The sequence below is a fragment of the Salvelinus fontinalis genome, chromosome 2 (genome assembly GCF_029448725.1).
Source record: "Salvelinus fontinalis isolate EN_2023a chromosome 2, ASM2944872v1, whole genome shotgun sequence".
In the NCBI taxonomy this organism is placed as follows: domain Eukaryota; kingdom Metazoa; phylum Chordata; class Actinopteri; order Salmoniformes; family Salmonidae; genus Salvelinus; species Salvelinus fontinalis.
Window position 1 is genome coordinate 34,601,119 of NC_074666.1, and position 24,730 is coordinate 34,625,848.

General features: G+C 41.3%; 1 protein-coding gene across 1 annotated transcript; it reads left to right on the forward strand.

The window, feature by feature from the left end:
- Window positions 1–4,726: 4,726 nt before the first annotated feature.
- On the forward strand, window positions 4,727–24,569 carry LOC129817606 (protein Wnt-11-like). The gene is made up of 6 exons (XM_055873036.1): window positions 4,727–4,927; window positions 6,391–6,586; window positions 8,187–8,431; window positions 10,783–11,060; window positions 17,299–17,591; window positions 23,468–24,569. The coding sequence occupies exons 2-6, from the start codon at window positions 6,504–6,506 to the stop codon at window positions 23,640–23,642; spliced, it is 1,074 nt and encodes a 357-aa protein (XP_055729011.1). The 5' UTR covers window positions 4,727–4,927; window positions 6,391–6,503; the 3' UTR covers window positions 23,643–24,569.
- Window positions 24,570–24,730: the final 161 nt, after the last annotated feature.

Genomic DNA, 24,730 nt, shown 5'->3' on the forward strand with positions numbered 1-24,730 from the left:
AATGTTGCAGGAAGCCAGAAAGAGCTATGTCTGTCTGTGTCTCAGAGATTTCAAGCATTTCCATCTTCTTTCAGAAGAAGTTAAGCTGACAGTGAGGATCTTTTGAAATATTAAGCTTCGTACTTTGCACTTCATCAACAAGAGGACACTTAATTCAGTTGCATTGTATATGTGCCTTCCCTCGAGGACATCTAATCCATCCGGTGTCACAGGAAGTCCAAGAAAATGATTATGGACCTCAGCCACCCGAGCCACGGCCTGTTCACCCGCTACCATCTAGAGATAGACACCACTAGCCGTCCTCCGCTCAGTACCCTGCCCTGAACTTAGGCACTGTTACTAGCCGGTTACCACCCGATACATTACCCTGCACCTTAGAGACTGCTGCCCTATCTACATAGTCATTGAACACTGGTCACTTTAATAATGTTTACCCACTTCATATGTATATACTGTATTCTAGTCAAGGCTCATCCTATATAACTACTGCTGTACACATCTTTCCTATTCATATCCTGTCCATACTGTCTATACACAACATTATATCCATATATATATTTATATTCCGGACTCTGACATTGCTCGTTCTGATATTAGTTAATTTCTTTCTTTTTAGTGTTTGGATTTCTGTGTATTGTTAGGTATACTGCATTGTGGGAGCTACAAACATAAGCATATATCAACTTTCAGATCTTTCTCACAATAATACAATGGCATTCACATTAGTTTTATTTTATTTTATTTTTATTTCACCTTTATTTAACCAGGTAGGCTAGTTGAGAACAAGTCGTCATTTGCAACTGCGACCTGGCCAAGATAAAGCATAGCAGTGTGAACAGACAACAACACAGAGTTACACATGGAGTAAACAATAAACAAGTCAATAACATGGTAGAAAAAAGAGAATCTATATACAATGTGTGCGAAAGGCATGAGGAGGTAGGCAATAAATCGAATAATTCAATTTAGCAGATTAACTTGATTGAACTAACAAAAATGTTCTGTGCCTGTAGATGGGAGTAACCTGTACCCCCGCAAATTGACTCGGTACCCGGTACCCCCTGTATATAGCCTCGTTATTGTTATGTAATTTTGTTGTGTTACTTTTTTATTTATTTTTTACTTTAGTTTATTTAGTAAATATTTTCTTAACTCTATTTCTTGAACTGCATTGTTGGTTAAGGGCTTCTAAGCAACCATTTCACGGTAAGGTCTACTACACCTGTTGTATTCGGTGCATGTGACGAATACGATTTGATTTGATGTGAGCGCTAAAACAAGTTTATGCAACACCATGATGAAACTTGCCAGTCTGGTGGTGATGCTTAGAAACATGGAACAGGAGGGATAGAGAAATAAAAGGAAAGGGTTGAATGGATGCCAGACAGGTTAGTCTTTTCAGGGGGTAGTTGCTGGGTAGCTGTGACTCAGGGCCCATTCAGGCCTGTATCCCAGGAGGCGAAAGATGAGTGGTCTTATCTCCTCTTGATATAGCTCTGGTACACTTGAGATTGGGGAGACAATGGGACAACATTGTGAGCTGGGAAAGCCATTCCTCCCAAACGTTTAAGCATTGTATTCAGACCTCTTCAGGCTCTTTCTGTGGGGTAGAACAAGGCATTGTGAGTTTGTTATACATATACAGAGAATAATTGCAGGTGCTAAATCTAAACAAAGGTTTGATGAAGGTTTGGCTGTTATTGGGTAAAACAACTATGAGGTTTTTCATTTTTATGAAGTCGTGTGGCTTTGTTGTCTAGTCAGAACAGCCAAAAGGATTCCTTTCCCCTGTGTGTTGGTTGAAAGGTGAGATGGGAGATCAAAGGCCTGTATGTTGATCCTGGCTCAGACAGGAATGGAGAGCCTCTGTGTAAAACGGTCAACCCTGAGATGGGGCTATAGTGCTCCAGCTACAGTAAGCTCTGCTGCAGCCCCCTCCTTCCCCACACACAGTACAACCCATGTCCATTCACAGTTTACTGCCATAAAACACATTTCACCCACTCCGCCGGAACCAGAAACATGGCATAGTGCAGTCACACTACAAATAGGATTTGTTTGACTACTCTGTGTGACCCTGATTTAGCCCACTGCAGTAAAAGGTTAACTCAAACTCCAAGCGTTCCCTAGACACGTTACTGTCAAATAACAACTTTGGATTGTACCATGTTTGCCAAAGAGATTTTGGCCACAGAATCCCCCTGTGCAGAGGGAAAGTGGGCATGTCCTGGTTAGTAAATGTGTCTACCCCACATGATCAAACGGCAGTAAGAAACTGTGACAGATCTTAATCCTTCTCCCCTCTGGAGCAGCCAGTAGAGGTTCTGCTAGCATGTTGGGCGTGGGGCAGGTAGCAAGGTCAGTGGTTTAAACCATGCCTGCAGGGGGTGGGGGGGGGGGGGGGGGGGGGGGGGGGGGGGGTGCGTGCGCGTATTAATTTGCTTTCCCATTATTGCGTTTCAAGCAAGTTTCCTGATACCCGACCAGAAAAATAATACTGTTTGGTAGAGGACCCCTGTTGAGTAAAAACAGATGATGGGAGAAAGAGCGGCTGTGATAGTGTTACTAGTTTCAGTTGAAAATAGAATTTCCTTTACGCTGAAAACCCTTCATATTTTTGTATAATGTCATGATTCTATTTCTAATCCGTGTATTCTGGCGCCACCAGCTAGCAACTGGAGCCGCCCAGGATCATTTTTAAACCCGTTATATTCAATGGACATATCATTTCTGTTTTCATACAATTTCCAAACAAAATAAAAATGCTGTCATTATACTGTTATTACAGGTATTAAAAAAATGGATCATGAATATTAAAGTTGATTTAGGTTCCTAGCCCAGCATTGTAAAATCTGATGAATTGTGGTGTTGTTTAAATATCCCGAAATAACTTTTCCAGTTTGTCTTTTGTTTTTGCAAAGACTGTATCAGGGTTTCAAAATTACTCGGCAAAGTATTCCATAATGTAATGTAACATTACAGTAGGACTGTTCATAAAACATTTCCCATATTAATAAACGTTTTTTTCTACATTTTCATTTATAAAATATTGAATTTCATTCTGGGCTGGTTTAGCCAGTAAAATAAAATGCCATCCTACTTTTTATTCTGTCATGTGCGTTTTTACCCTCTTAATCCAATGTAGATAAATTACACTCATAGTTAATGGTCCTATAGGACCATGCGTTCTAAAATGTAATTGTAGCCTACATTGTTGTGTGCTCCTTTCTCATTAAGTTTGTCCCCATAAAATAAAAAGGCAAAACACCCGCTCAAATGACCTGCGGAGCTCTGCCTCAGTCAGACAACAACACACTGGAACCGTGTTAACAGTGGAAACAATCTTAATGAAGGTGTCTTAATTGCATGGTTATTACAGCGCTTGGGTGTGTGGTTGTTTTACTGAGGGGAGAGCACTGAGCGTTACGGAATTCTCTGCATGAGGCAAAGTGAGCCAGGTTATTGGTTAATAGAAAATGCATATGGCGATGCATGGGAACATTCACTGATATTAAAACACAGAAACTATAAGGAAATAGTTACCTGCCTTGCTTGTAAAATTATTAATAAGGTGACCATGGTGGAATCATTATGTGCATGAAACATTTTCAGTACGCCCCTGTTTTTGTTTATTATTATTGAATATATTTAACAAAACTCAGCATATTCAAATTGTCCACATTGAGTTGAAATTACATTTCAGTTTTTTTTTAAATACATAGATGATGCTGATAATAAAACAACTTGCCCATTAAGGTAATAGCATAATAATAATAATAATAATCATCGTCATCATATATTATTGGGCCTATTAGGCAGAGCTCCTTGCCATCCAGGACATCTATATCAGGCGGTGTGGTGGGAAGGCCCGGGAAATCGTTAAAGACTAACCTCCCAACCGGTGCATCAAGTCTGGCACCAACAGGCTCTTGGACAGCTTCTATCCCCAAGCAATAAGACTTATAAATAGTTAACAAAATAGCTACACGGACTATCTGAGTTAACCTTGTATCGTTATTGACCTTTTGTTTTAGTTTTGTACTCTGTCTATGCACACTCACAGGGCCCTACACAGTTACACAACATCTGTTCACTCACACATAATATGCACATACTTTTGTACAGACTACACACACGGACATTCATTCACATACAAGCTGCTGCTACTCTGTTTATCTTATATACTGTTGCCTTTTCACCTTACCGTATACATACAGTATATACCTCCATCACTTTCTTTATCCCTGCACATTGTAAATATGGTATTGGAACTGACTGCAGGGTATGCTTGCTTACTTACTTATTGTGTTTTTCATATTTCTTCTTATTTCTTATGTGTTTTTTTCTAGTATTACTTTGTTATTTATTATTTCATTGTCGGGTATTGAATTTGAAAGAAAGGCATTTCACTGTACTTGTGTGTGTGACATTAAAACTTGAAACTATTCGTGGTTTCTATTATATATTAGACTATTATCATTATTGTGAGCATTAGTGTTGGGGGCAACCTAGAAAATAAAACTGCGAAAATATATAGCAAAAACTATAGCACAACTGGTTAAAATTATCTAACATGTAGAGCAAGATTGGACAATGACAGTGTGGGTATCTTACGTCTCTCCTTGGAAGTCCAAATTCAACACGTTTTGTTATGCTAATTGTGCCTGACATCACCAGTGAGATCAAAGCCGCGCAGGAGTACTTATGAGTTGAGGCTGCCCCACTGCCATGAGTCCAACACATTCCGCAGCGAGAGGCACTGCACGCTGAATAACCTGCGAGAGAGAAGAGGTAGCCACTGTTGCTGGGGAGTAAACGATGCTTACTTCTTTGGATTCATTTGAATTGCGAAATTGTGGATTTATACGAATTTGTGGAGGATTTTGAATTCAAAAGGATATTACACTGACACGAATCATCATTAAAGGTGAGGAGCAATGGTCTAGTTTCATGACATGACTGTCAAAGTCTAAAGTTATCGATGACATGCTTATTTTCAGAGTTTGATAGCTTTTAATTGGTTGAACACGAACTAGGCTATTTAAAGATTAGGCTACTATATATCTGATTTTAGTTTGGATAGATAATATCCCAGATATTTTCGAATAAGGACTCGAGTGTAGGCTACCTTATTAACTTGAACGTGACTCAAACTACATTTTAAGAGTAGCTTTATTTACCTATTGTTCCTACTGCGACTGAATAGAGGTAGAAGGCTATAATAACAAGGAGACAGCTTCAAACATGCAGATAGAGGGGAATTTGAAAGAGAACGATGTGGAATAAAGTTCCAATGTTTAGGTTTAGTGGCTGATACGGCTTTATTATACAACGGGAATTTAATAGATATTTGTTGAAGGTGATCCTGGGCAGAACTATTCATTTCATTGACAGTTCCACCCCACACAAAATACCAACGTAACCTCTGCATGCATAGAGTGGTTTCCCTCGCATAAACCCAATGTACCTTATATAAAATGGGAGATCGGGACAAATGGAACTACCACAACTTTAAGGTTTTGTGAAGAAATGTTAAATATCTTTAAATGTTTAAGTGTTGAATAAATGTTTTTAATGTAAAATCGGATATTCTTATCTAAACTGATTGTCTGCTGGTAGTTGATTGCTTGCTAACCGTTATACCACATGTGCTGTAGCTGACATTTCCAAAGGGTCTGATGTTGAGCTCCCGTACAGCGTAGCCAATTTAGATCACAATTCGCAACATGTATATAAATTAGGCTGTAGGTTTGTATTACCCGCATGGTTAGAGATGCTTCGGAAGATTTGCAACATGGTGCAAATAGAGTGAAATAATGGTGTTATTATACTGTCTTATTATTTGTGTTGATGAGACATATTAAGCAACTATTATTTCCACTTTAAATATCACTATAATCAGTGAGATGAGTGTTTTGTTTGAGGTATAAAATTAAAGTTATTTTCAAAAAGTTTCCTTATCATCACACGACAATTAAAAACCCTATCAGATGGAGGTAATGCCCTGTACAAGTACAGCCTGTCTGCTGTACGGTAGTGTGCTCTGCTGGTGTGTTGTTGCCATCCACTGATCATATTACTATCTGAAATGTATCTGAAGTTAAGCAGAAATTACAATTCAGTTTGTGTGTGTGTGTGTGTGTGGGGGGGGGGGGGGGGGGGGGGGGGGGGATCTGTCAACTCTCAATAGTGTTGTTGCGCCAGTGGGAAGGATGTGCACAAGAGTTCCACAATTAATATATTTCTTGAAATAGAGTTTTTCGATTTCCACTATACATAAGAAATGTGGCTGTGAACAAAACCATTATAGCATAGATTATCTTTTGACATTTTGTTTTGAATAGTGTGGAGTGTTCCTTTAATGGTGTATTTTTCTATTCCACCAAACAGGGGAAAGAGGGGGAGACGGTGTCATGGCATTTGACTTGTGATTGCACCTATAAGAGCCTAAAAGCCAACAGCCACCTGCATTACTGTCATCTCTAAGTTGGAACACTATCATTATGAAGAAAACGTCTAACACCCTCCCACTCTGTCTGCTTACCATTCTGCTGCTGTCCCAGATCTGCTCCGGCATCAAATGGCTGTAAGGACCTTTTATTTTGTATTTTATGTGTGTGCATTTTTCCTTTTGCTTTACTGTTTATTGTGGCCTGTGTTGTGCATAGGCAGTAAAACAGAAGCTGGGGCTCTCCAAGTCCTTCTTGTTTCCTACTGTATTTAATCTAAACCTGCAGAAAAATATAATATAATTTAACTTTATTGTCCCTCTGAGGATGAACATTTGCCACATTTTCTGCCGGTAAACTAAAAGAAAGGCTGTGCATTATTTCAGTCCAGGTTCTCAATTTGTCCCCTGATGAATGTTAATGAGAAGATTTGAACGGGAATTATGGAGTGAAAAATGTATCTGTTAGAACAGAGTACTCGAAAGCAACAAGCAGCTTGTGTGTTAAACATCATTATAACCAAGAGTGACATAATTTGGAAGTTTTTCCCTTAGACATACAAATTCCTCATTGACTTTGGTACATATTTTTCTTTGGTTCATAGATTGATTGACATTTTATGCCTGCATGTGATTTGGGATGTTTTTTTTTACCATCTGTAGCATCTGAAACCTATGAGTGAGTTGTTGTAAGATTTCTATAGGCTATAACAGTCGAACAGCAAATGTGCCTCAGAGAGAGAGAGAGATGGAGAGGGAGATTGCATGACATTGTGCTAAATCCTATAGTAGAAAGGGTCTCTCCCAGCCTTGATATTTCTACGGGCCTGGATGTGAACCAGATGCAGCCATAAACACCTGTGAGCTCTGGGTTACCACGAGCACAGGGGAGTCTGTCACAACTTATCGTTGGGCATGGAGTGGCCACTCCCCTCACTCCTAATCCGAAACAGGCCTAAGTGCAGGAGGCACTGGCTGGTTCTCACGGAACTCTCTCTCCCTCGCAGTGCTGCTGCAAACATAGAAAACAGAGTCAGACACTGACTGACCAGGTTCTCTGGTGGTTTTTCTATGAACTAATCTTCTGTTCTGTTCTGTCTATGTGCAAATCAAGTATGTGTGCCCCCCTTTTAGATTTCGTAATCAGATTTATGCCAAACAAAATTCTCAGTAGAATGCAATCCTTTTAACAATGAAGAATGTAAATGATGATAGATGAATAGATGTAGTGCTGTCAGTTAGATCTGGGTCAGGCTTTTTGCCAATGATGAATTAATAATTTGGCATGTTCTGGAACCTCCTCTGCTGAACTAAATCAGGAGAATAGTCTGATGCCAAGCTGTGGTCTGTTATGTTTTACCTGTTCGTGACTTCTTGAGAGATTGTCAATGGCATCCTGTCTCTGGTATTTTTGTATCTTCCAAGTCGAGTGGTACGAATGCCAAAAATGTCAAAAGTTCCAACAGTTCTGATAATCTGTTTGATTGGTTCAAAACATGTTTGAAGCGCAATGGTTCAGTATGTATCGTAACTATAGTTATGGGCCTAAAAATGTATGTATGTTAGAAGTGAAAAAATTACTTTCAGCTATGGCATCGGCTTTTGCATTCATAAAATCATGTCATATTTCATATCAAAAACTTTTGATATTTTTCAGATGACATTCTTGCAGTATAGAAACCTCTGAGTTGAAGCCATCATAATGAAGTACTTATAATTACATCTGTTTCTGTTCCAGGGCCCTATCTCACACACCCACGTCCTTACACATCAACCAGACCCAGCACTGCAAGCTGCTGCCCGGCCTGGTGTCGTCACAAGCCCAACTGTGTCGGAGCAACCTGGAGCTCATGCAGACCATAATCTCCGCAGCCCGCGAGGTCAAGAAAACCTGCCAGAAGACCTTTGCTGATATGCGCTGGAACTGTTCCTCTATTGATATCCCCAGTGACTCCTCGAGGTATCGTCCAGATCTTGACAGAGGTAGGCCTACTAGTCACAATCTAGGGGAGACCGGGGTTGGTTGTCACACTTTTTACTCTTGTGTGTATTTCTCAGCACCAGTATATCTTAAAAGGCTATTTTCAATATTAGGAGAAAGACCAAGGTATTGGGTTGAAATGGGGACCCTCATATCTTATTCCAACATGGAGTTATAAGCCATCAAACACACTCTGTCCACCTGTGACAACCAGCCCCATCGCGGGATAGGATGTCACACAGTATGTTGTTGGTTATCACAATGTTTGCTAGTAGCTTATTCTTTTGTAACAGGAAATGAAGCAATATAGCATACAGCATCTTAGAAATAGCCTTTCTTTGAACTAAAGATATTTCTAACAAATTCAACATTTTATGCCATGAGAAAAACATATGACATTTTGAGTAAATTTGGATGTGTATGTGTTTGTTTGCACAAGCATGTGTGTGTGTGTGTGGGGGGGGGGGGGTGACATAAAAAATATATGTGTGAGAGGGCAGCAACGAAGGGAACTTTTTATAGCACAAGCACAAAAGAGCTTGGGATTTATTATAATGGAGTTGATAGTGACAACCAACTCCAATGCCAATAAAGATGTTAGTTACTACATGGCTGGACCTTGGAACTCAGAAAATAGGTTTGAAATATAGCTCTCCCTTTCCTCTTTTCAACAAACATAATTGTTCATGGATACTCCCATAATTAAAACAAAAAAAGTAAAGAAAACACAAATTCTCCTAACCTCAATGTTTTGACATGCTGACATGAATTGACCAGGTGGATAGGTTCTTTCAAAGAATGCACACATGTTAACCTTACCAATATTGCACAGTGCCATTTAGATTGTCCTTGAGCTGTTCTTGTCTATTAATTATCTGTATTATGTCATGTTTTATGTTTTGTGTGGACCCCAGGAAGAGTAGCTGCTGCTTCAGCAGGAACTAATGGGGATCCTAATAAAATGCCAAATACAAAAACCCGTGAGACAACAAACCCCAGTCTCCCCTACTGTTTATGGTGCTGTGAGATCAATTGATTGAAATGGTGGTGTGAGATCCATTGTGCTAGGTGTGCAACCTAAACGTTTTTTTTCAATAGAACTAGGAGTGATCATCTCAGACCAAATTATCAGCACAGTAGAAACTCTGTGTCCTTGGTGGGATTCAAAAAGCTAATTCAAGTGTTGCAGGAGATCATTTACAAGCGAGAGTTTAAAGCCTTAATCATCGTCCTTGGGGGTCTTTTGTGCTCTGAGGGCAGAGCAGACTGGGCCAAGCAAAGGCTACCATTCTTCTTTGTGTCCCCTTGAAAGAAAGAAAATTGTCCTTTATCACCCTAGCCACCCACCTCCCTAATATCCGTGCTACAAAGTCCTTCTCTTTATGTTCCAAGTACTTGATGTGGTTGTCTTCATAGCTTAACAGTGCCTTGACTCTCTTTTGTGGCACAATAGATTCCATTATGTAAGAGGTATTTTCAGATGACATTTTTGAGTTGGACAGTGACTATTAGAAGGGATCTAGACATCTTTTTTTGTGACAACTCATCCTTCTCAGTTTTAAATCCCTTTTACGTCACACATTACCTACACGAATCTAGTTTTCTATAGTAATGCAAGATGTTAAATATTATCAGCGAACTCAACTGAACATACGTCATATGAATAGGCAGGCTCTTAGTTGCTCCTTCCAGTACAAAGCATTAGTAATGTATACAGTACGTGCCTACAGATTTTGATCGATCATTGTCTCATTATATGCACACTCCTTTCAGTGATTTGTCTGAGTCTTTCCATGTTCTGTACTTCTACTCTGATGGGTTTATTTCCATTGCCAAAGGGATCTTTGCTGAGCCAGGCAGAGCCAATGTCAGTTCCAGTTTTACTGAGTTTGGGTGCAGATATACATATATATAAAACACAACAAAGAGCTGGCTCCTAATCAAAGATTTAAGGAGATAGCTCCATGATGATACGCCTCAGGAGAAGACAAGCTCCATCTGTCAACTGTTAGACCAGTCTTGAGAAGACACTGGCCAACAATAAAATAGTGGTCTTCTTCATACAGGGATGTTTTTGTGGTATGGCTGGTTCTTCCTGTCTCCTACCTCCATCGTTCAGCATTGACATATCTGCCCTCTGTGTGTACACACTTTATCACCTACATTAGATCCATATGATCCACTCCGGCTGTATAACCATATCTGTCTCGTGACTATCTCATGTTACTCTTACTGCGGTTTCACTTGGCAAACTGTTCGATGATACAATAGATAAAGGTTAGATTCTACTACAAAAATTATACACACTGAGGTATTTTCCCTCACTCAAAAGGCCTTGTCTTGTTCCAAACAGGCACGAGGGAGTCAGCGTTTGTGTATGCCTTGTCTGCGGCGGCCATCAGCCACACCATAGCGCAGGCGTGCACGTCGGGGGACCTGCGCCTGTGTTCGTGCGGCCCCATCCCCGGGGAGATCCCTGAGCCGGGCTACCGCTGGGGCGGATGTGCAGACAACCTGCACTATGGCCTGGTCATGGGCTCCAAGTTCTCTGACGCCCCCATGAAGATGAAGAAGGCAGGCTCCCACGCCAACAAGCTGATGCATCTGCACAACAGTGAAGTGGGGAGACAGGTACAAAGTAATCTTATTATCACAGATCACTGATGACTTACTGTTCATTCTATGTAGTAGTATTCAGAGGTGGGACAAAGTCACTATTATTTGAGTCTCGAGCAAGTCACAAGATCTGAGTCTCAAGTCGAGTCCCAAGTAGAACGAGTCGAGTCGAGTCTCGAGTAAAATCTAAGTCATGCATTCCAAGAACAATTCAAGTCGAGTCAAGTCACACGTTTTTTCAAGTCAAGTCTCAAGTCAAGTAAAAAAATAAAACCTATACATGAAGTGACTGTTGAGACTATTGAGACTTCCAGACAGCCCTTTTCATTATTTTGTCTATAACACATTTTGATTATGTTATAATATATTTTGCAACTAATTCCAAATGCAAGCTGTAAGTCAATTATACATTTCAAGCAGTTTTGCCATACCAACAGAACAGTAGCTAGGCCTATGCTAGTCATTTATGACTGATGCCCCATTGCTGGTGAGCTTGCAAAGTAAACAGTTAATATTTCTGATCACAAAACAATATTTAGAGCTAGATATATATTTATGGCAATCTTCTCTCCCTAGCTAGCTTAGTGTTTGTCAAACGTTTTAACCGGCAAGATCACAAAAAATAGTTGGTTAAAAGTTTGCGACCCACACACACACATGCCCGAGGCACATACGCTAACACGTGCACATAATCGCTGCGCAAATGTAGCCTGTCATTACAGCCATTACAACCATTCCTGTTAGCAGCCAATAACAACTAGGGATATTATGTCACTTCTCTGTAGTCCAGAGCAAGCCAAATACTGGCCACCTGTAAAAAGTGGAGGTTGCAGGATCGTCTGGAAAGCATTGTCTGTCTGCACTGCACGCTTAGCGCTTCACTTTGGAGGGCCGCCTGCCTGCCGAATGCTCGTTGCCACCTGAACTGGATAGCCCTTTTCTTCTTCACAAATACCGTAATTAAGTCGCCAGAATATGTTAAATTTTCATCCCATAATATTGAAGGCAGTGCGATGTTATAGCAAGCCTTAGACATGATATAGCCAGTAGCCACCCAAACTAGGACTATCTGAAATATGAACATGATCATTGACATCGGCAGGTAGCCTATTATTGTTCGGGCAAAGATGCCTGGTTGATTTCTAACCTGTATATTATATGGATAAATAATATAAACGAAGGCCTACTTTGTTTTTGTCAGGCAAAACTGGAGAAAATAATGCAAATTCTTTCTGGTCACTAATCTCTGGATATGCGCGCTCGCCTTTGCGCGTCAATGCTGATGACTGGTCATTGATCAACAATCAAGACCTGCAACTTTTTGGTTCTGAATCACAGATGAGATGTTTTTGAGACAATCTTTTGGTATAACACCGTACGTAGGGTAGGTCTATATTAAAAACCAGATCAAACAGGCAAATATATATATGCATATGTAGCCTATTAAAATATGTAGGAATAATATGTATTTTTCCCATTCAGCTTCATACTCGCGACCCCCCAAAACGCTCTCTCTTTGAGAACCACTGCGCTAGCTCTTCCGACCTGTGTTGATTAACAGTTTGCTGGTCCAATTCATTCACCAATCTGTTGCACGTTCTTTTGCATGTCGATGCTGCGGTTTACGTCTCTGGCTGCTTGGAGAGTAATCCACAGAGACTCTGTGCCACAAAATGAGTGAAAACATTTTACAAAACCTAGCCAGATAATTTCAAGTCATCAGTCTCAAGTCAACGTCGAGTCACAAGTCTTAACTCTTGTGTGGTGTTCATGTTTTTGTTATTCACCCAATGAATGGACCCACAATATTATTGGGTTTTTAAAACAATACAGCCATAATAATTTACATAAAAATACTTAATACTTAGATGTTGACTTATATAAATTACAAGCAATATAGACAGCATACATATCAATAAAGTGCTATTTGTTTTTTTTAAATAAAATGGAATTTTTGTGAACAGAAATCTATTTTTATCAAGACATGGGTGGAATAAATCATGTTTATCTTGAACAAATATAAATTAAACAAGGTTTGCATCACTATTGATGTTTATTGCTTTGAACTGGACAAATTGAAAGGACACATTTTTCAGTATTTTATGGAAATGATAAATGAACACAAATTAAGGCCAGTCTACACCCCATATGAGAGTTTTACTGTGTGTGTGTAGCAAATGTATTTCTTGCACTTGATGGATGTGTACTGTGTCTTCCTGTCCTTCTTCCACACACATCGCAGCGCTTCTTCTTGTTGCTACCGGCTGCAATCTACAATGATGAAAACACAGTTCAGGAATTTTACTAACATCTCACTCACTCACATATATATTTACAGCAGGCCAAGATAGGAGAGTCAGACACACATGCAACAACATCACTCACACTTACTTCCGGTATTGGAGTTAGTTTAGTTCTGTGTTTCGGGCAGATGGGGCACCAGCATCCTCCTCCTGAATCATCCTCACGATGGCTGCAGAAGCTGGGGTCCTTGGGATATGTTGCCTCCTCTAGATTTGAGGTCTTACCAATGCCTTGCCCAGCTCCTTATGAAAGAGACGTCTCTTCAGCTTCCCTCTGTTCCAATCTGGGTTCAACGCCATCCAGATGACAAACTTGTTGTAAGCCGAGATGTCCAAGATGTTGAAGAATATCACAAGGGGCCAGCGTAGTGTTCTTCATTTGCAGCTGTAACCAGCTAAATTCTCCACCCCTCCTTTTGTGGCATTGTAATCCATTATGGTTTCTGTTTTTTGAAGTTCCTCGCCACAGATTCTCCCATCCCTATGTAGCATACTCACGAGTACCACATTTGTGCCTTTCTTTGGCACGTAGGACACTAGGGACGAGTCGGCCTGAGGTGGGAGCTCTGGCTTGTTTTTTCATACTGTTCCTACCATCGTCAGCTTCCTCTTGAGGAACTCCTGTCCCAGCTTGTGCGAAGTAAAAAAGTTATCGCATGTGATGTTGTGGCCACGGAGTCCCTGTGTCACATCCAGGACAACCCGCATCCCTTGGTTCTTCTCAGGGGCCCCTCCATCGGGCTTCCCTGTATACACTTGCAAGTTCCACGCATATGATGAAGTAGCATCACAAGCAGTCCAGATCTTGATTCAATATTTTGCGGGTTTAGACTGTATGTACTGCCTGAAGGGGCAGCAGCCCCTAAATGGCATAAGCTGCTCATCAACAGTAACGTTGGGCCAAGGGATGTAAAACAGGAGAAGGCAGTCCACCCACATGTCCTACACTGACCTGATTGCAGCTAGCTTGTCTCTCTGCCGCCGAGCTGGTCTGGTGGCTCAGTTATCGAAAGCGGATAATCCTGGAAATAATGTGTACGTTTTCCAGAGACATTGTTGCACGGAAAAGTTATCTGCCAGTTTCTGCATTCCACAAGGATTCTGTGGATTTCCCATTGGATCTAAAAATGTAAATGAGTTTTGTCCATCTCCTTCCATCTCTCTCCAAAAACACACCTGCTCTCCAAATTAGTGCAGTCCAGAATGATTTTCTGGATGGTGTCTGGGATGAACAGTTCAAAAGAAGACTTTATGTCCTGCACATGAGTAACCGCCATCCGCGTCGGCCCTGGTTGCATCCTTGTCACATTAGCAGCCAGGCGGGGTGGCTCATTCTTTGGGCAAGAAGACCATTCAATGTCACCATTTTTTGACATCTATATTTCTCCTCCTGCAGGCTGCTGACGAGCTGGTTGCCCACGGGCTGGCTGCTGATGGGCTGGTTCTGGGGCTGGCTGAGGGTCAATCTCATCCTCTTCTTCCAACTCACTGTCAGACTCCGAATTGACAGAGACTTGATCCTCATATTCTGAAATGTCTTCATCTTCCAAAGTGGAAGACACTCCTTCCACACTACTGTAGCTTCTCTCTGCAAAAATTATTTCTAAGGCCCTCTGAGCAGAGATTATTTTTGCCATATTGATTGATTGTGGTAAGGAGCTACAATGTATCAGACTAATGTATTATAATAACATTGTGCAGGTTCCCTCAAGACAATGTGTAGTTTCACACACTACAAATGGTAAAGAGTGCGAGAATAGCGGGATACAGGCAGACAGGCAGGGAGAGAGCCAGGTTAGGAGGAGGAAGACAGAGTGAAGGCACACAGTAAACCTTTTGGTTGAATTTTTACTTGTTTTCACCTACACAAACACTTTTCCACACTTTTATTACCCTCGGGTCCAATGGACCCGAACACCACATATGTAATAAAAATGTGTAGGGCGGTGCACAGTGTGCACTCAATGAAAAGTTGTTATTTTACATGTTCTTCATATAACATTGAAAATGGGTCCCACAGACCCAAACACCACACAAGGGTTAAGGCTAGTAGTAGTAGTAGTAGTAGTAGTAGTAGTAGTAGCAGTAGAGGTAGCAGTAGTAGTTTGGCTTGAAATATGGATATATGGATGACTATTTGAGCATACTGAGCAATCGTAAATGAGGATATGAGGATATGACAAATTCAGCTTTCATTTGTATACAATGTGTTTGTTCCCAAACACAAGTAAATAAGTAGACTTATGTGTATAAAATGACAAAAGTGAAATAAAGCCACTATTGGTTATTGGCTGATAATGTGGATGATTAGGGTTCTATCCAATTGGATATGATGTTCAACTAAAGAAACCCACTGGACAATTCGGAAAGTATTCAGACCCCTTGAGTTTTTCCACATTTTGTTACATTACAGCATTATCCTGAAATAGATTAAATAATGTTTTCCCTCATCAATCTACACACAATACCCATAATGAAAAAGCAACAAAAAAACTGAAATATAACATTTACATAAGTATTCAGACCCTTTACTCAGTACTTTGTTAAAGCACCTTCTCTGCAGATCCTCTCAAGCTCGGTCAGGTTGGATGGGGAGCGTCGCTGCACAGCTATTTTCAGGTCTCTCCAGAGATGTTTGATCGGGTTCAAGTCCAGGCTGGGCCACTCAAGGTCATTCAGAGACTCCTGCATTGTCTTGGCTGTGTGCTTAGGGTCGTTGTCCTATTGGAAGGTGAACCTTCACCCCAGGCTGAGGTCCTGAGCACTCCGGAACATGTTTTCATCAAGGATTTCTATGTACTTTGCTCTGTTCATCTTTCCCTCGATCCTGACTAGTTTCCCAGTCCCTGCTACTGAAAAACATCCCAACAACATTATGCTTCCGCCACCATGCTTCACCGTAGGAATGGTGCCAGGTTCCCTCCATACGTGACACTTCGTATTCAGGCCAAAGAGTTCAATCTTGGTGTCATCAGACCAGAGAATCTTGCTTGTCATGGTCTGAGAGTCCTTTAGGTGTCCCTTGGCAAACTCCAAGCGGGCTGTCCATGTGCCTTTTAGGAGGTGTGAGGAGTGACTTCCATCTGGACACTCTACCATAAATGCCTGATTAGTGGAGTGCTACAGAGATGGTTGTCCTTCTGGAAGGTTCTCCCATCTCCACAGAGGAACTCTGGAGATCTGTCAGAGTGACCATCTGGTTCTTGGTCACCTCCCTGACCAAGGCCCTTCCCCCCCCGATTGTTCAGTTTTGCCGGGCGGCCAGCTCTAGGAAGAGTCTTGGTGGTTCCAAACTTCTTACATTTAAGAATGATGGAGGCCAGTTTGTTCTTGGGGTCCTTCAATGCTTCAGAAATATTTTGCTATCCTTCCCCAGATCTGTGCCTCGACACAATCTTGTCTCGGAGCTCTACGGACAATTCCTTCAGCCTCATGGCTTGGTTTTTGCTCTGAAATTCTCTGTCAACTGTGGGACCTTATATAGACAGGTGTGTGCCTTTCCAAATCATGTCCAATCAATTGAATTTACTACATGTGGACTCCAATCAAGTTGTAGAAACCTCTCAAGGATGATCAATGGAAACAGGATGCACCTTACTTCAATTTCGAGTCTCATAGCAAAGGGTCTGAATACTTATGCAAATAAGGTATTTCTGTTGAATTATTTTGTAATTTTCAAACATATCTAAAAACCTGTTTTTGCTTTCTAATTATGGGGTATTGTGTGTAGATTAATGAGGGAAAAAAACAATTTAATACATTTTAGAATAAGGCTGTAATGTAACAAAATGTGTAAAAGGTCAAGGGGTCTGAATACTTTCCGAATGCACTGTATATAGCTCTTTTCAGGGCCTATAACTGTAAATCAATCCCTTTGTGCAATCTTTGACATATTTTCTGCTATAGCATTTGCCTCAATAGTACCAGTGTTTTACGTTCACGTCCTCCAGGCCCTGAGAGATGCGCTGGTGATGAAGTGTAAGTGTCACGGTGTGTCTGGCTCCTGCTCCATACGGACCTGCTGGAGAGGCCTGCAGGACCTGAAGGACATCGCCATTGACCTGAAGACCAAGTACCTGTCAGCCACTAAGGTGGTGCACAGACCCATGGGTACACGCAAGCAGCTGGTCCCCAAGGACATTGACATCAGGCCGGTCAGAGAGAACGAACTGGTCTACCTGCAGAGCTCTCCGGACTTCTGTGCCAAGAACGACAAGCTGGGTTCCGTCGGCACACAGGACAGGTGAGACTGTTACAGGAACTGTGTGTGTGCGCGCATGTGTGTGTGTGTGTGTGTGTGTGTGTGTGTGTGTGTGTGTGTGTGTGTGTGTGTGTGTGTGGGGGGGGGATTTTTTTGGGGGATCTATCGCATCCCACGACTGTCCCAGACTATATTTGGAATATTTATTTCTCGCACAAAATAGAATAGGTCAACTTTTGTACTATCGGGGATAGTAGACTGACATAGGCTAGTGCTTTTGATGTTTGTTAGACCTACTCATCTTGTTGGCTGATGAAAAGTAAATGAGGACAGTTCTTCCAATATCTTCAATATGCAACTCGGAATTGGATAAGGATGTGCACAGTTGCGTCCCCGATGTGTCTGTCTTCACTTGTAGCCTGTGAGAAAGACCCGAGCACGTGATGGAGAACCATGTGAGTGAGATGAGAGGTGCTTCTGAGCAGGCAACACTCAGGGAGAAGGGCTGCAAAAGGCATGGCTTTTTTAGGTTGCATTATGACCACACAAAGGGAATGCCGCCGGGAAATTCGAGGCATTATCAAGTGCTTCTCAAATTGTGAATGAGAGACTGACGAAGTGTGTACAGTCTGCGCAAAAAAATGCCTTTCAAGCTACTTTTTTCAAATCATCATTAGAGTCGCATCATGCAGCCTTGCAATGTATTAAAAATCAAAAGTTATAGCCCAAAGTTTGTAGAACAATTGAAGTTACATTTAATAACTCTAAATTAAGCATAAAGGAGTACCTCTTTCTTTGTTAACCGACCAACACAGAATAGCCGCATGTGCGCACTCCCTCAAATCGTTTGGGTGAAAATGTCCTTTCTTTTTTATTCAGCTTTGTTTAATTGTATTATTCATACTATAAAATAATGCCACGGAATTCTAAGCAAATCTTGTCTGCTAAATGAACTAGTGTAGCCCACAGCCATTTGGCATAGCCAGATCAGGACCTAACATAAGGACAACTCAGAGTATGCTATCCTGTTCTTCTGAAATAGACTACATTTTCTTCATATCATGTTTCTTTAGAGCTGTCTAAAATACATAATGGATTTATTGTGAAGGTGTAGGCTATATTACATGGGTTTATTAGACTTTTTAAAATGTGGATGTTCCAAAGGTCTGCATCATGTGTACAAGCCAGTAGATGCTAAATGTGTTTATGTTAATTAACGGTCAATTACCGTGAGACCGTCAGTTATTTGCTTGACAATTACAGGCTGACAAAATTTTGTGACCGCCACAGCCCTAATGTCATGGATGGAGCATTGTGAAAGAATATACAGCCTGATCTTATGTAAATCCGGAACATTCACATTACTATGATATGTCACGTTTGGTATGGTTACATAAGACAGAAGGTTACTTATAACGTGAATGTCTAGCAACCCAAAGGTTGCATGTTCGAATCTCATCACGGACAACTTCAGCATTTTAGTCAATTAACAAGCTTGCAACTACTTACTACTTTTTAGCTACTTTGCAACTACTTAGCATGTTAGCTAACCCTTCCCCTAACCATAACCTTAACCCTTTAACCTAACTCCTAACCTTAACCCTAACCTAACCTAACCCTAACCTTAACCCCCAACCCCTAGCCTAGCTAACATTAGCCATCTAGCTAACGTTAGCATTAGCCACCTAGCTAACGTTACCGACAACAAATTAGAATATGTAACATAGCATATATTTTGGAAATTCACAACATATTGTAAGAATTCCAATTCGTAACATATTGTATGAATTGCAATTCGGGAAACATATCATACGAATTGTAATTCGGAGTATATCATACCAAATGGATAAATTAATAAATACCTTGAGAATTGTAACATATCATACTAATTGGAGTGTCCGAAATATACATTTACTATGTTACGTCTACCCCTAAATCCAGGTTGTAATATAGAACCTAAAAAAATCATAGCTACTCTTTTGTGAAAGCTCTACATACTCAGTATGTTGGCCTGGCTCTGCCTGGTTCCTGCTTCACGGCAGTGCAGCTAACATTTAGGAAATGACCAATCCTGTTTGTTTTCTCAAGCGGGGAGTTCGTCCAGGATGTTGATTTAATTAGCTGCCGCTCTCGCTGGTGGCAGGCACCATTTTGTTTTGAGAATCCCTGATAAATCAAGTGGTCCCTGAGATTGGCCTGTCTGTGGTATGTCTGAGCACGTGCCACTGACATGCCCATTGTGACTCGTGCCCTTGTGTTGCTATCAGACAGGGCTGAGTAATGTGGTTATTCTTAGAGCCTGAGTGCATTCAGCTGATATCGATTTGAGAGCACGACACAGAAGGAAACGGGTAATGGTCCCCAAAGATTAAACAAGATTCTCTCTATTCATCTGAAGGTATTCATAAGGAAATATATGTTGCATGTTGTCAGTCGGACCACTGTGAGAACTTAGTGGGAAATAAGGGGTATTTTCTTTGTCTGGGGTAAAGGCCAGATACAGTTGAAATCGGAAGTTTACGTACACCTTAGCCAAATACATTTAAACTTCATTTTTCACAATTCCTGACATTTAATCCTAGTAAAAATTCCCTCTTAGGTCAGTTAGGATCCCAACTTTATTTTTAGAATGTGAAATGTCAGAATAATAGTAGAGCGAATGATTTATTTCAGCTTTTATTTCTTTCCCAGTGGGTCAAAAGTTTACATACAACTCAATTAGTATTTGGTAGCATTGCCTTTAAATTGTTTAACTTGGGTCAAACGTTTCGGGTAGCCTTCCGCAAAGCTTCGTGAATTTTGGCCCATTCCTCCTGACAGAGCTGGTGTAACTGAGTCAGGTTTGTAGGCCTCCATGCTCACACACACTTCTTCAGTTCTGTCCACACATTTTCTATGTGATTGAGGTCAGGGCTTTGTGATGGCCACTCCAATACCTTGACATTGTTGTCCTTAAGCCATTTTGCCACAACTTTGGAAGTGTGCTTGGGGAAGACCCATTTGCGACCCAGCTTTAACTTCTTGACTGATGACTTGAGATGTTGCTTCAATATATCCACATAATTTTCCATTCTCATGAGGTCATCTATTTTGTGAAGTGCACCAGTCCCTTCTGCAGCAAAGCACCCCCACAACATGATGCTGCCACCCCCGTGCTTCACGGTTGGGATGGTGTTCTTCGGCTTGCAAGCCTCCCCCTTTTTCCTACAAACATAACGATGGTCATTATGGCCAAACAGTCCTATTTTTGTGTCATCAGACCAGAGGACATTTTTCCAAAAAGTACAATCTTTGTCCCCATGTGCAGTTGCAAAACCGTAGTCTGGCTTTTTTCTGGTGGTTTTGGAGCAGTGGCTTCTTCCTTGCTAAGCGGCCTTTCAGGTTATGTCGATATAGGACTCGTTTTACTGTGGATATAGATACCTTTGTACCGGTTTCCTCCAGCATCTTCACAAGGTCATTTGCTGTTGTTCTGCGATTGATTTTCACACCAAAGTACGTCTCTAGGAGACAAAACGTGTCTCCTTCCTGAGAGGTATGACGGCTACGTGGTCCCATGGTGTTTATACTTGCATAATATTGTTTGTACAGATGAACGTGGTACCTTCAGGCATTTGGAAATTGCTCCCAGGGATGAACCAGACTTGTGGAGGTCTAAAAACAAATTCTGAGGTCTTGGCTAATTTCTATTGATTTTCCCATGATGTCAAGCAAAGAGCGTTTGAAGGTAGGCCTGGAAATACATCCACAGGTACACCTCCAATTGACTCAAATGATGTCAATTAGCATATCAGAAGCTTCTAAAGCCATGACATAATTTTCTGGAATTTTCCAATCTGTTTAAAGGCACAGTCAACTTAGTGTATGTACATTTTTGACCCACTAGAATTGTGATACAGTGAATTATAAGTGAAATAATCTGTCTGTAAGCAATTGTTGGAAAAATTACTTGTGTCATGCACAAAGTAGATGTCCTAACCGAGTTGCCAAAACTATAGTTTGTTAACAAGAAATATGTGGAGTGGTTGAAAAACAAGTTTTAATAACTCAAACCTAAGTGTATGTAAACTTCTGACTTCAACTGTATAAAGACCACCTACCTTCTACAAAACTGCGCTAGCCATCTTTGGCAGCCTAGTGGGTTTTCTGCCTTTTGTATCTTTTGCCATGGATATTCATTTTAGTAGCGTAGCTAAATCTCTGCTGGGCTGCAGAAGATGTATGACACGTTTCAGTAAGGAGTAGGGTTCAGGGCTCTTGGAGCTGGAAACGCGGAACATTGAAAACAATTAATGCAAATGTCTCTTTAGGCCACTTAACAGATAACCTGAAGACATGCTCCGTGTCAGGTGCAGTCACTGTGCTCCATGCATCTGCTGTCCCCAACCTGATAAGGGGCCCGTAACACATGGTCTATGGCATATATTCAGTGCTTTACGCTGAGTCACAAGGCATCACCAGCCTCCTGGGTGACTACGTGTGACGCTGATGTGCCGTGTGGTGTGTGTTTCCACGAGGGTCCCAGGGGTCTGGGGGATGTTTTAACCACACCATCCCACACCTCCTCCTCCCCATCACATGGCCTCAGCACCATCCACCTCACTCCCACGATCCCTAGCCACTCCACAAGGGATACTGCACTTTGTTTGACCCTGACGGAGCCGTGTTCAATGGTACACACTTCAGGGTGGCCTTATCTGTGTTTACCCTTCAAGTGAGTTCTAATCTCGCTACTCCTCGCCTTGGATATTTTTGACCCCGTTGATAATACATGGAGTGTAATAACAGCAAACATATGTAGCCTACTTCTTAGTAAAGGATAGAAATGTTGGAAGCCTCCTTCTGTAGAAAGCTGTCCAGTGATATACCTTGTAGCGACGTTGCTTGTGGGGTTAGAATGTGTTCTGTATTAATAAGAAATGCATAACAAGTTAAAGCTCAATAACATCCCCAGAGCTGCGGGATGATCAGTATCTCAAAAGCAACAAGCGTTGTGGGTCTCACGAGGGACGGCACCATCGAAGGATGTTTTTGTTCAGAATTGGATTAGTAGCTCTGACTGAGACACACAGCTGTGTGAGAGCGATGTGGAGTTTACAGATGGTCATGTCCTTTTGATCCATTAACTTTACACCAGGCACCAGACTGAAAGGTCAGATTTTCTCTGACAAAACATATCTGTGTAGAGCTATTGTTAATTGGCCTGTCCCAAAGGCCACTATTGTAATGAGTCTGTCCTACTTTTCCCAATGACTCTAACTTCCCTCCCGCCCCTCCACCCCTTCCCTCCTCGTCCCTTCTCTGTGTCAGCAGGCTTCAGCCATCCTCTCAGTGTCTCTGTCTCTCACCAAGCTGGCCATTAACACTCTGGTATTATAAAACAATGCAATTATGTGGAGCGAGAGTGGTTTAAATAGAGGGAGGGCTCCCGTGTGTATTCACTGTGATTTATGATACGGCTATTCTCTGCTCACTTAAGATGCCCCCAGGCTTAAGAAAGGGTCCCAAGTGAAGCATTCTGTGCCCTAAGACAAAACACAAGGGGGAAATGTTTGGGTGAATGCACAATAAGCATTCGTCAAGCTCCCCCTTTTAGAGACATTTGTTAGGCTTGAGATGGTTTGGGAATTGTCCAAAACATTGGACAAAACGTTTTGGGGTTGATCTTTGAGAGAGGAACTCTTCTAAGGTCAATGGGGTTGTTTGAGGGGGGAATCTATTAGGGAGACTGGGTTTATGTGTATGTAAATGTTTTAGGGACCTTGAGGGCTTTCCATAAACCACAATGTATCACCAGTGTGTAGAATGGTTTGTTTTTTTCTCATTTGTTTGTGCGGCAGAATGAGTGTCATTTAGGAATGCAAAAAGTTCTCAAACATAGTTGTAACTTTTTCTCCCTTTCTGTCTGTTCATTCCAGGCAATGCAACAAGACGTCCATCGGCAGCGACAGCTGTGACATGATGTGCTGTGGGCGTGGCTACAACCCCTACACAGAGAAGCTGGTGGAGCGCTGCCACTGCAAGTACCACTGGTGCTGCTATGTCACATGTAAAAAGTGTGAGAGGATTGTGGAGAGATACGTCTGCAAATGAGTCCATGTTGTCTACTTCATCCACCCACCCACGCACCCACCTAACCGCCCCACGTCTCTGGGCTGGGGCTACAGATAACCAAAGCACTACGTTACCAAGAAGGCTTACTTTTGACTTAAGCTTTAGCATGTATATTTTGACAAGAAAGTGTTTATTTTTGTTCATTCTTTTTAATTAAACTCTGACTCACAAGCTGGACTTAAAACCTTTTCCATTTTACGAACGTGGACACATGGGTGTTGTGACAATGCCTATCGGTTTACGTGAAGACCACCGTCCTCAAGGATTTTTTCTTTCCTTTCATAAATGTGCATTACACTTGCCGTACTCGGATATCAAATGTCTATTTTCATATATACTTTTATTAAAATAAATGATATTGGATTTGTTTTTTGAGGAGAGGGACTGTAGTCTCCTCGTTTGCTGTTGGGGGTATACTTCCAACCTCGTTCTGATGTTGACACTCACCGTTTACTTCAGAACCATTCCACGGAATTCAAAGGGTTCTGAAGGATCCATGGTGTTTTTCCTCAAATGGTAGTCATTTTTTCAACAGAGAAAGACACTGAAAGAAAGAGAGGGAAATCGTGCTCAACACACAAAGGGAACTTAAAGTACTTTTAGTTGTGGAACTTTTTTAGTAACTGGTGTTGAACTCTTGAGCACTGGAGCTTGACTGGGGACTCGCCTGCAGACACACAGTTCTGTGTGCATCCTCAGGATAAGGACAAAGATCTCCCAGTGTTAGAAACAGCACATTATCCCTATAATGTCTGACATGCAGGTAGTCCAAAGCCTAACACTCAGAGCATGTGAACAGAACACATGGGTCTCTTTTAATGCCGTGTTATGATGAACCACTCTTATGTGGCTGTACATACTGTCTTTTTGTATGCTGAATTAAAGAAAGAAATATTTATAAACTAATTATAGACTCTTTAACAAGCTCTCAATTTTTTCCTTTCCCAAGACCGCAACTCATCATCATCATGGTGAATTTTCTTTTTGTAATTTAAAAGAAACTTGGCAAGAGAAATATGTAACCTCACAGGCTGGTGTTTTTGAAATAGACTAGCTATATTTCTTCC

What these genes read in the sequence shown, in the direction of transcription:
- LOC129817606 (XM_055873036.1), top strand. Translation starts at nt 6,504, where the DNA reads ATGAAGAAAACGTCTAACACCCTCCCACTCTGTCTGCTTACCATTCTG. An exon ending in ACAGTGAAGTGGGGAGACAG is followed by an intron (nt 11,061 to 17,298) that starts GTACAAAGTAAT and finishes CACGTCCTCCAG; the next exon opens with GCCCTGAGAGATGCGCTGGT. An exon ending in TCCGTCGGCACACAGGACAG is followed by an intron (nt 17,592 to 23,467) that starts GTGAGACTGTTA and finishes TGTTCATTCCAG; the next exon opens with GCAATGCAACAAGACGTCCA.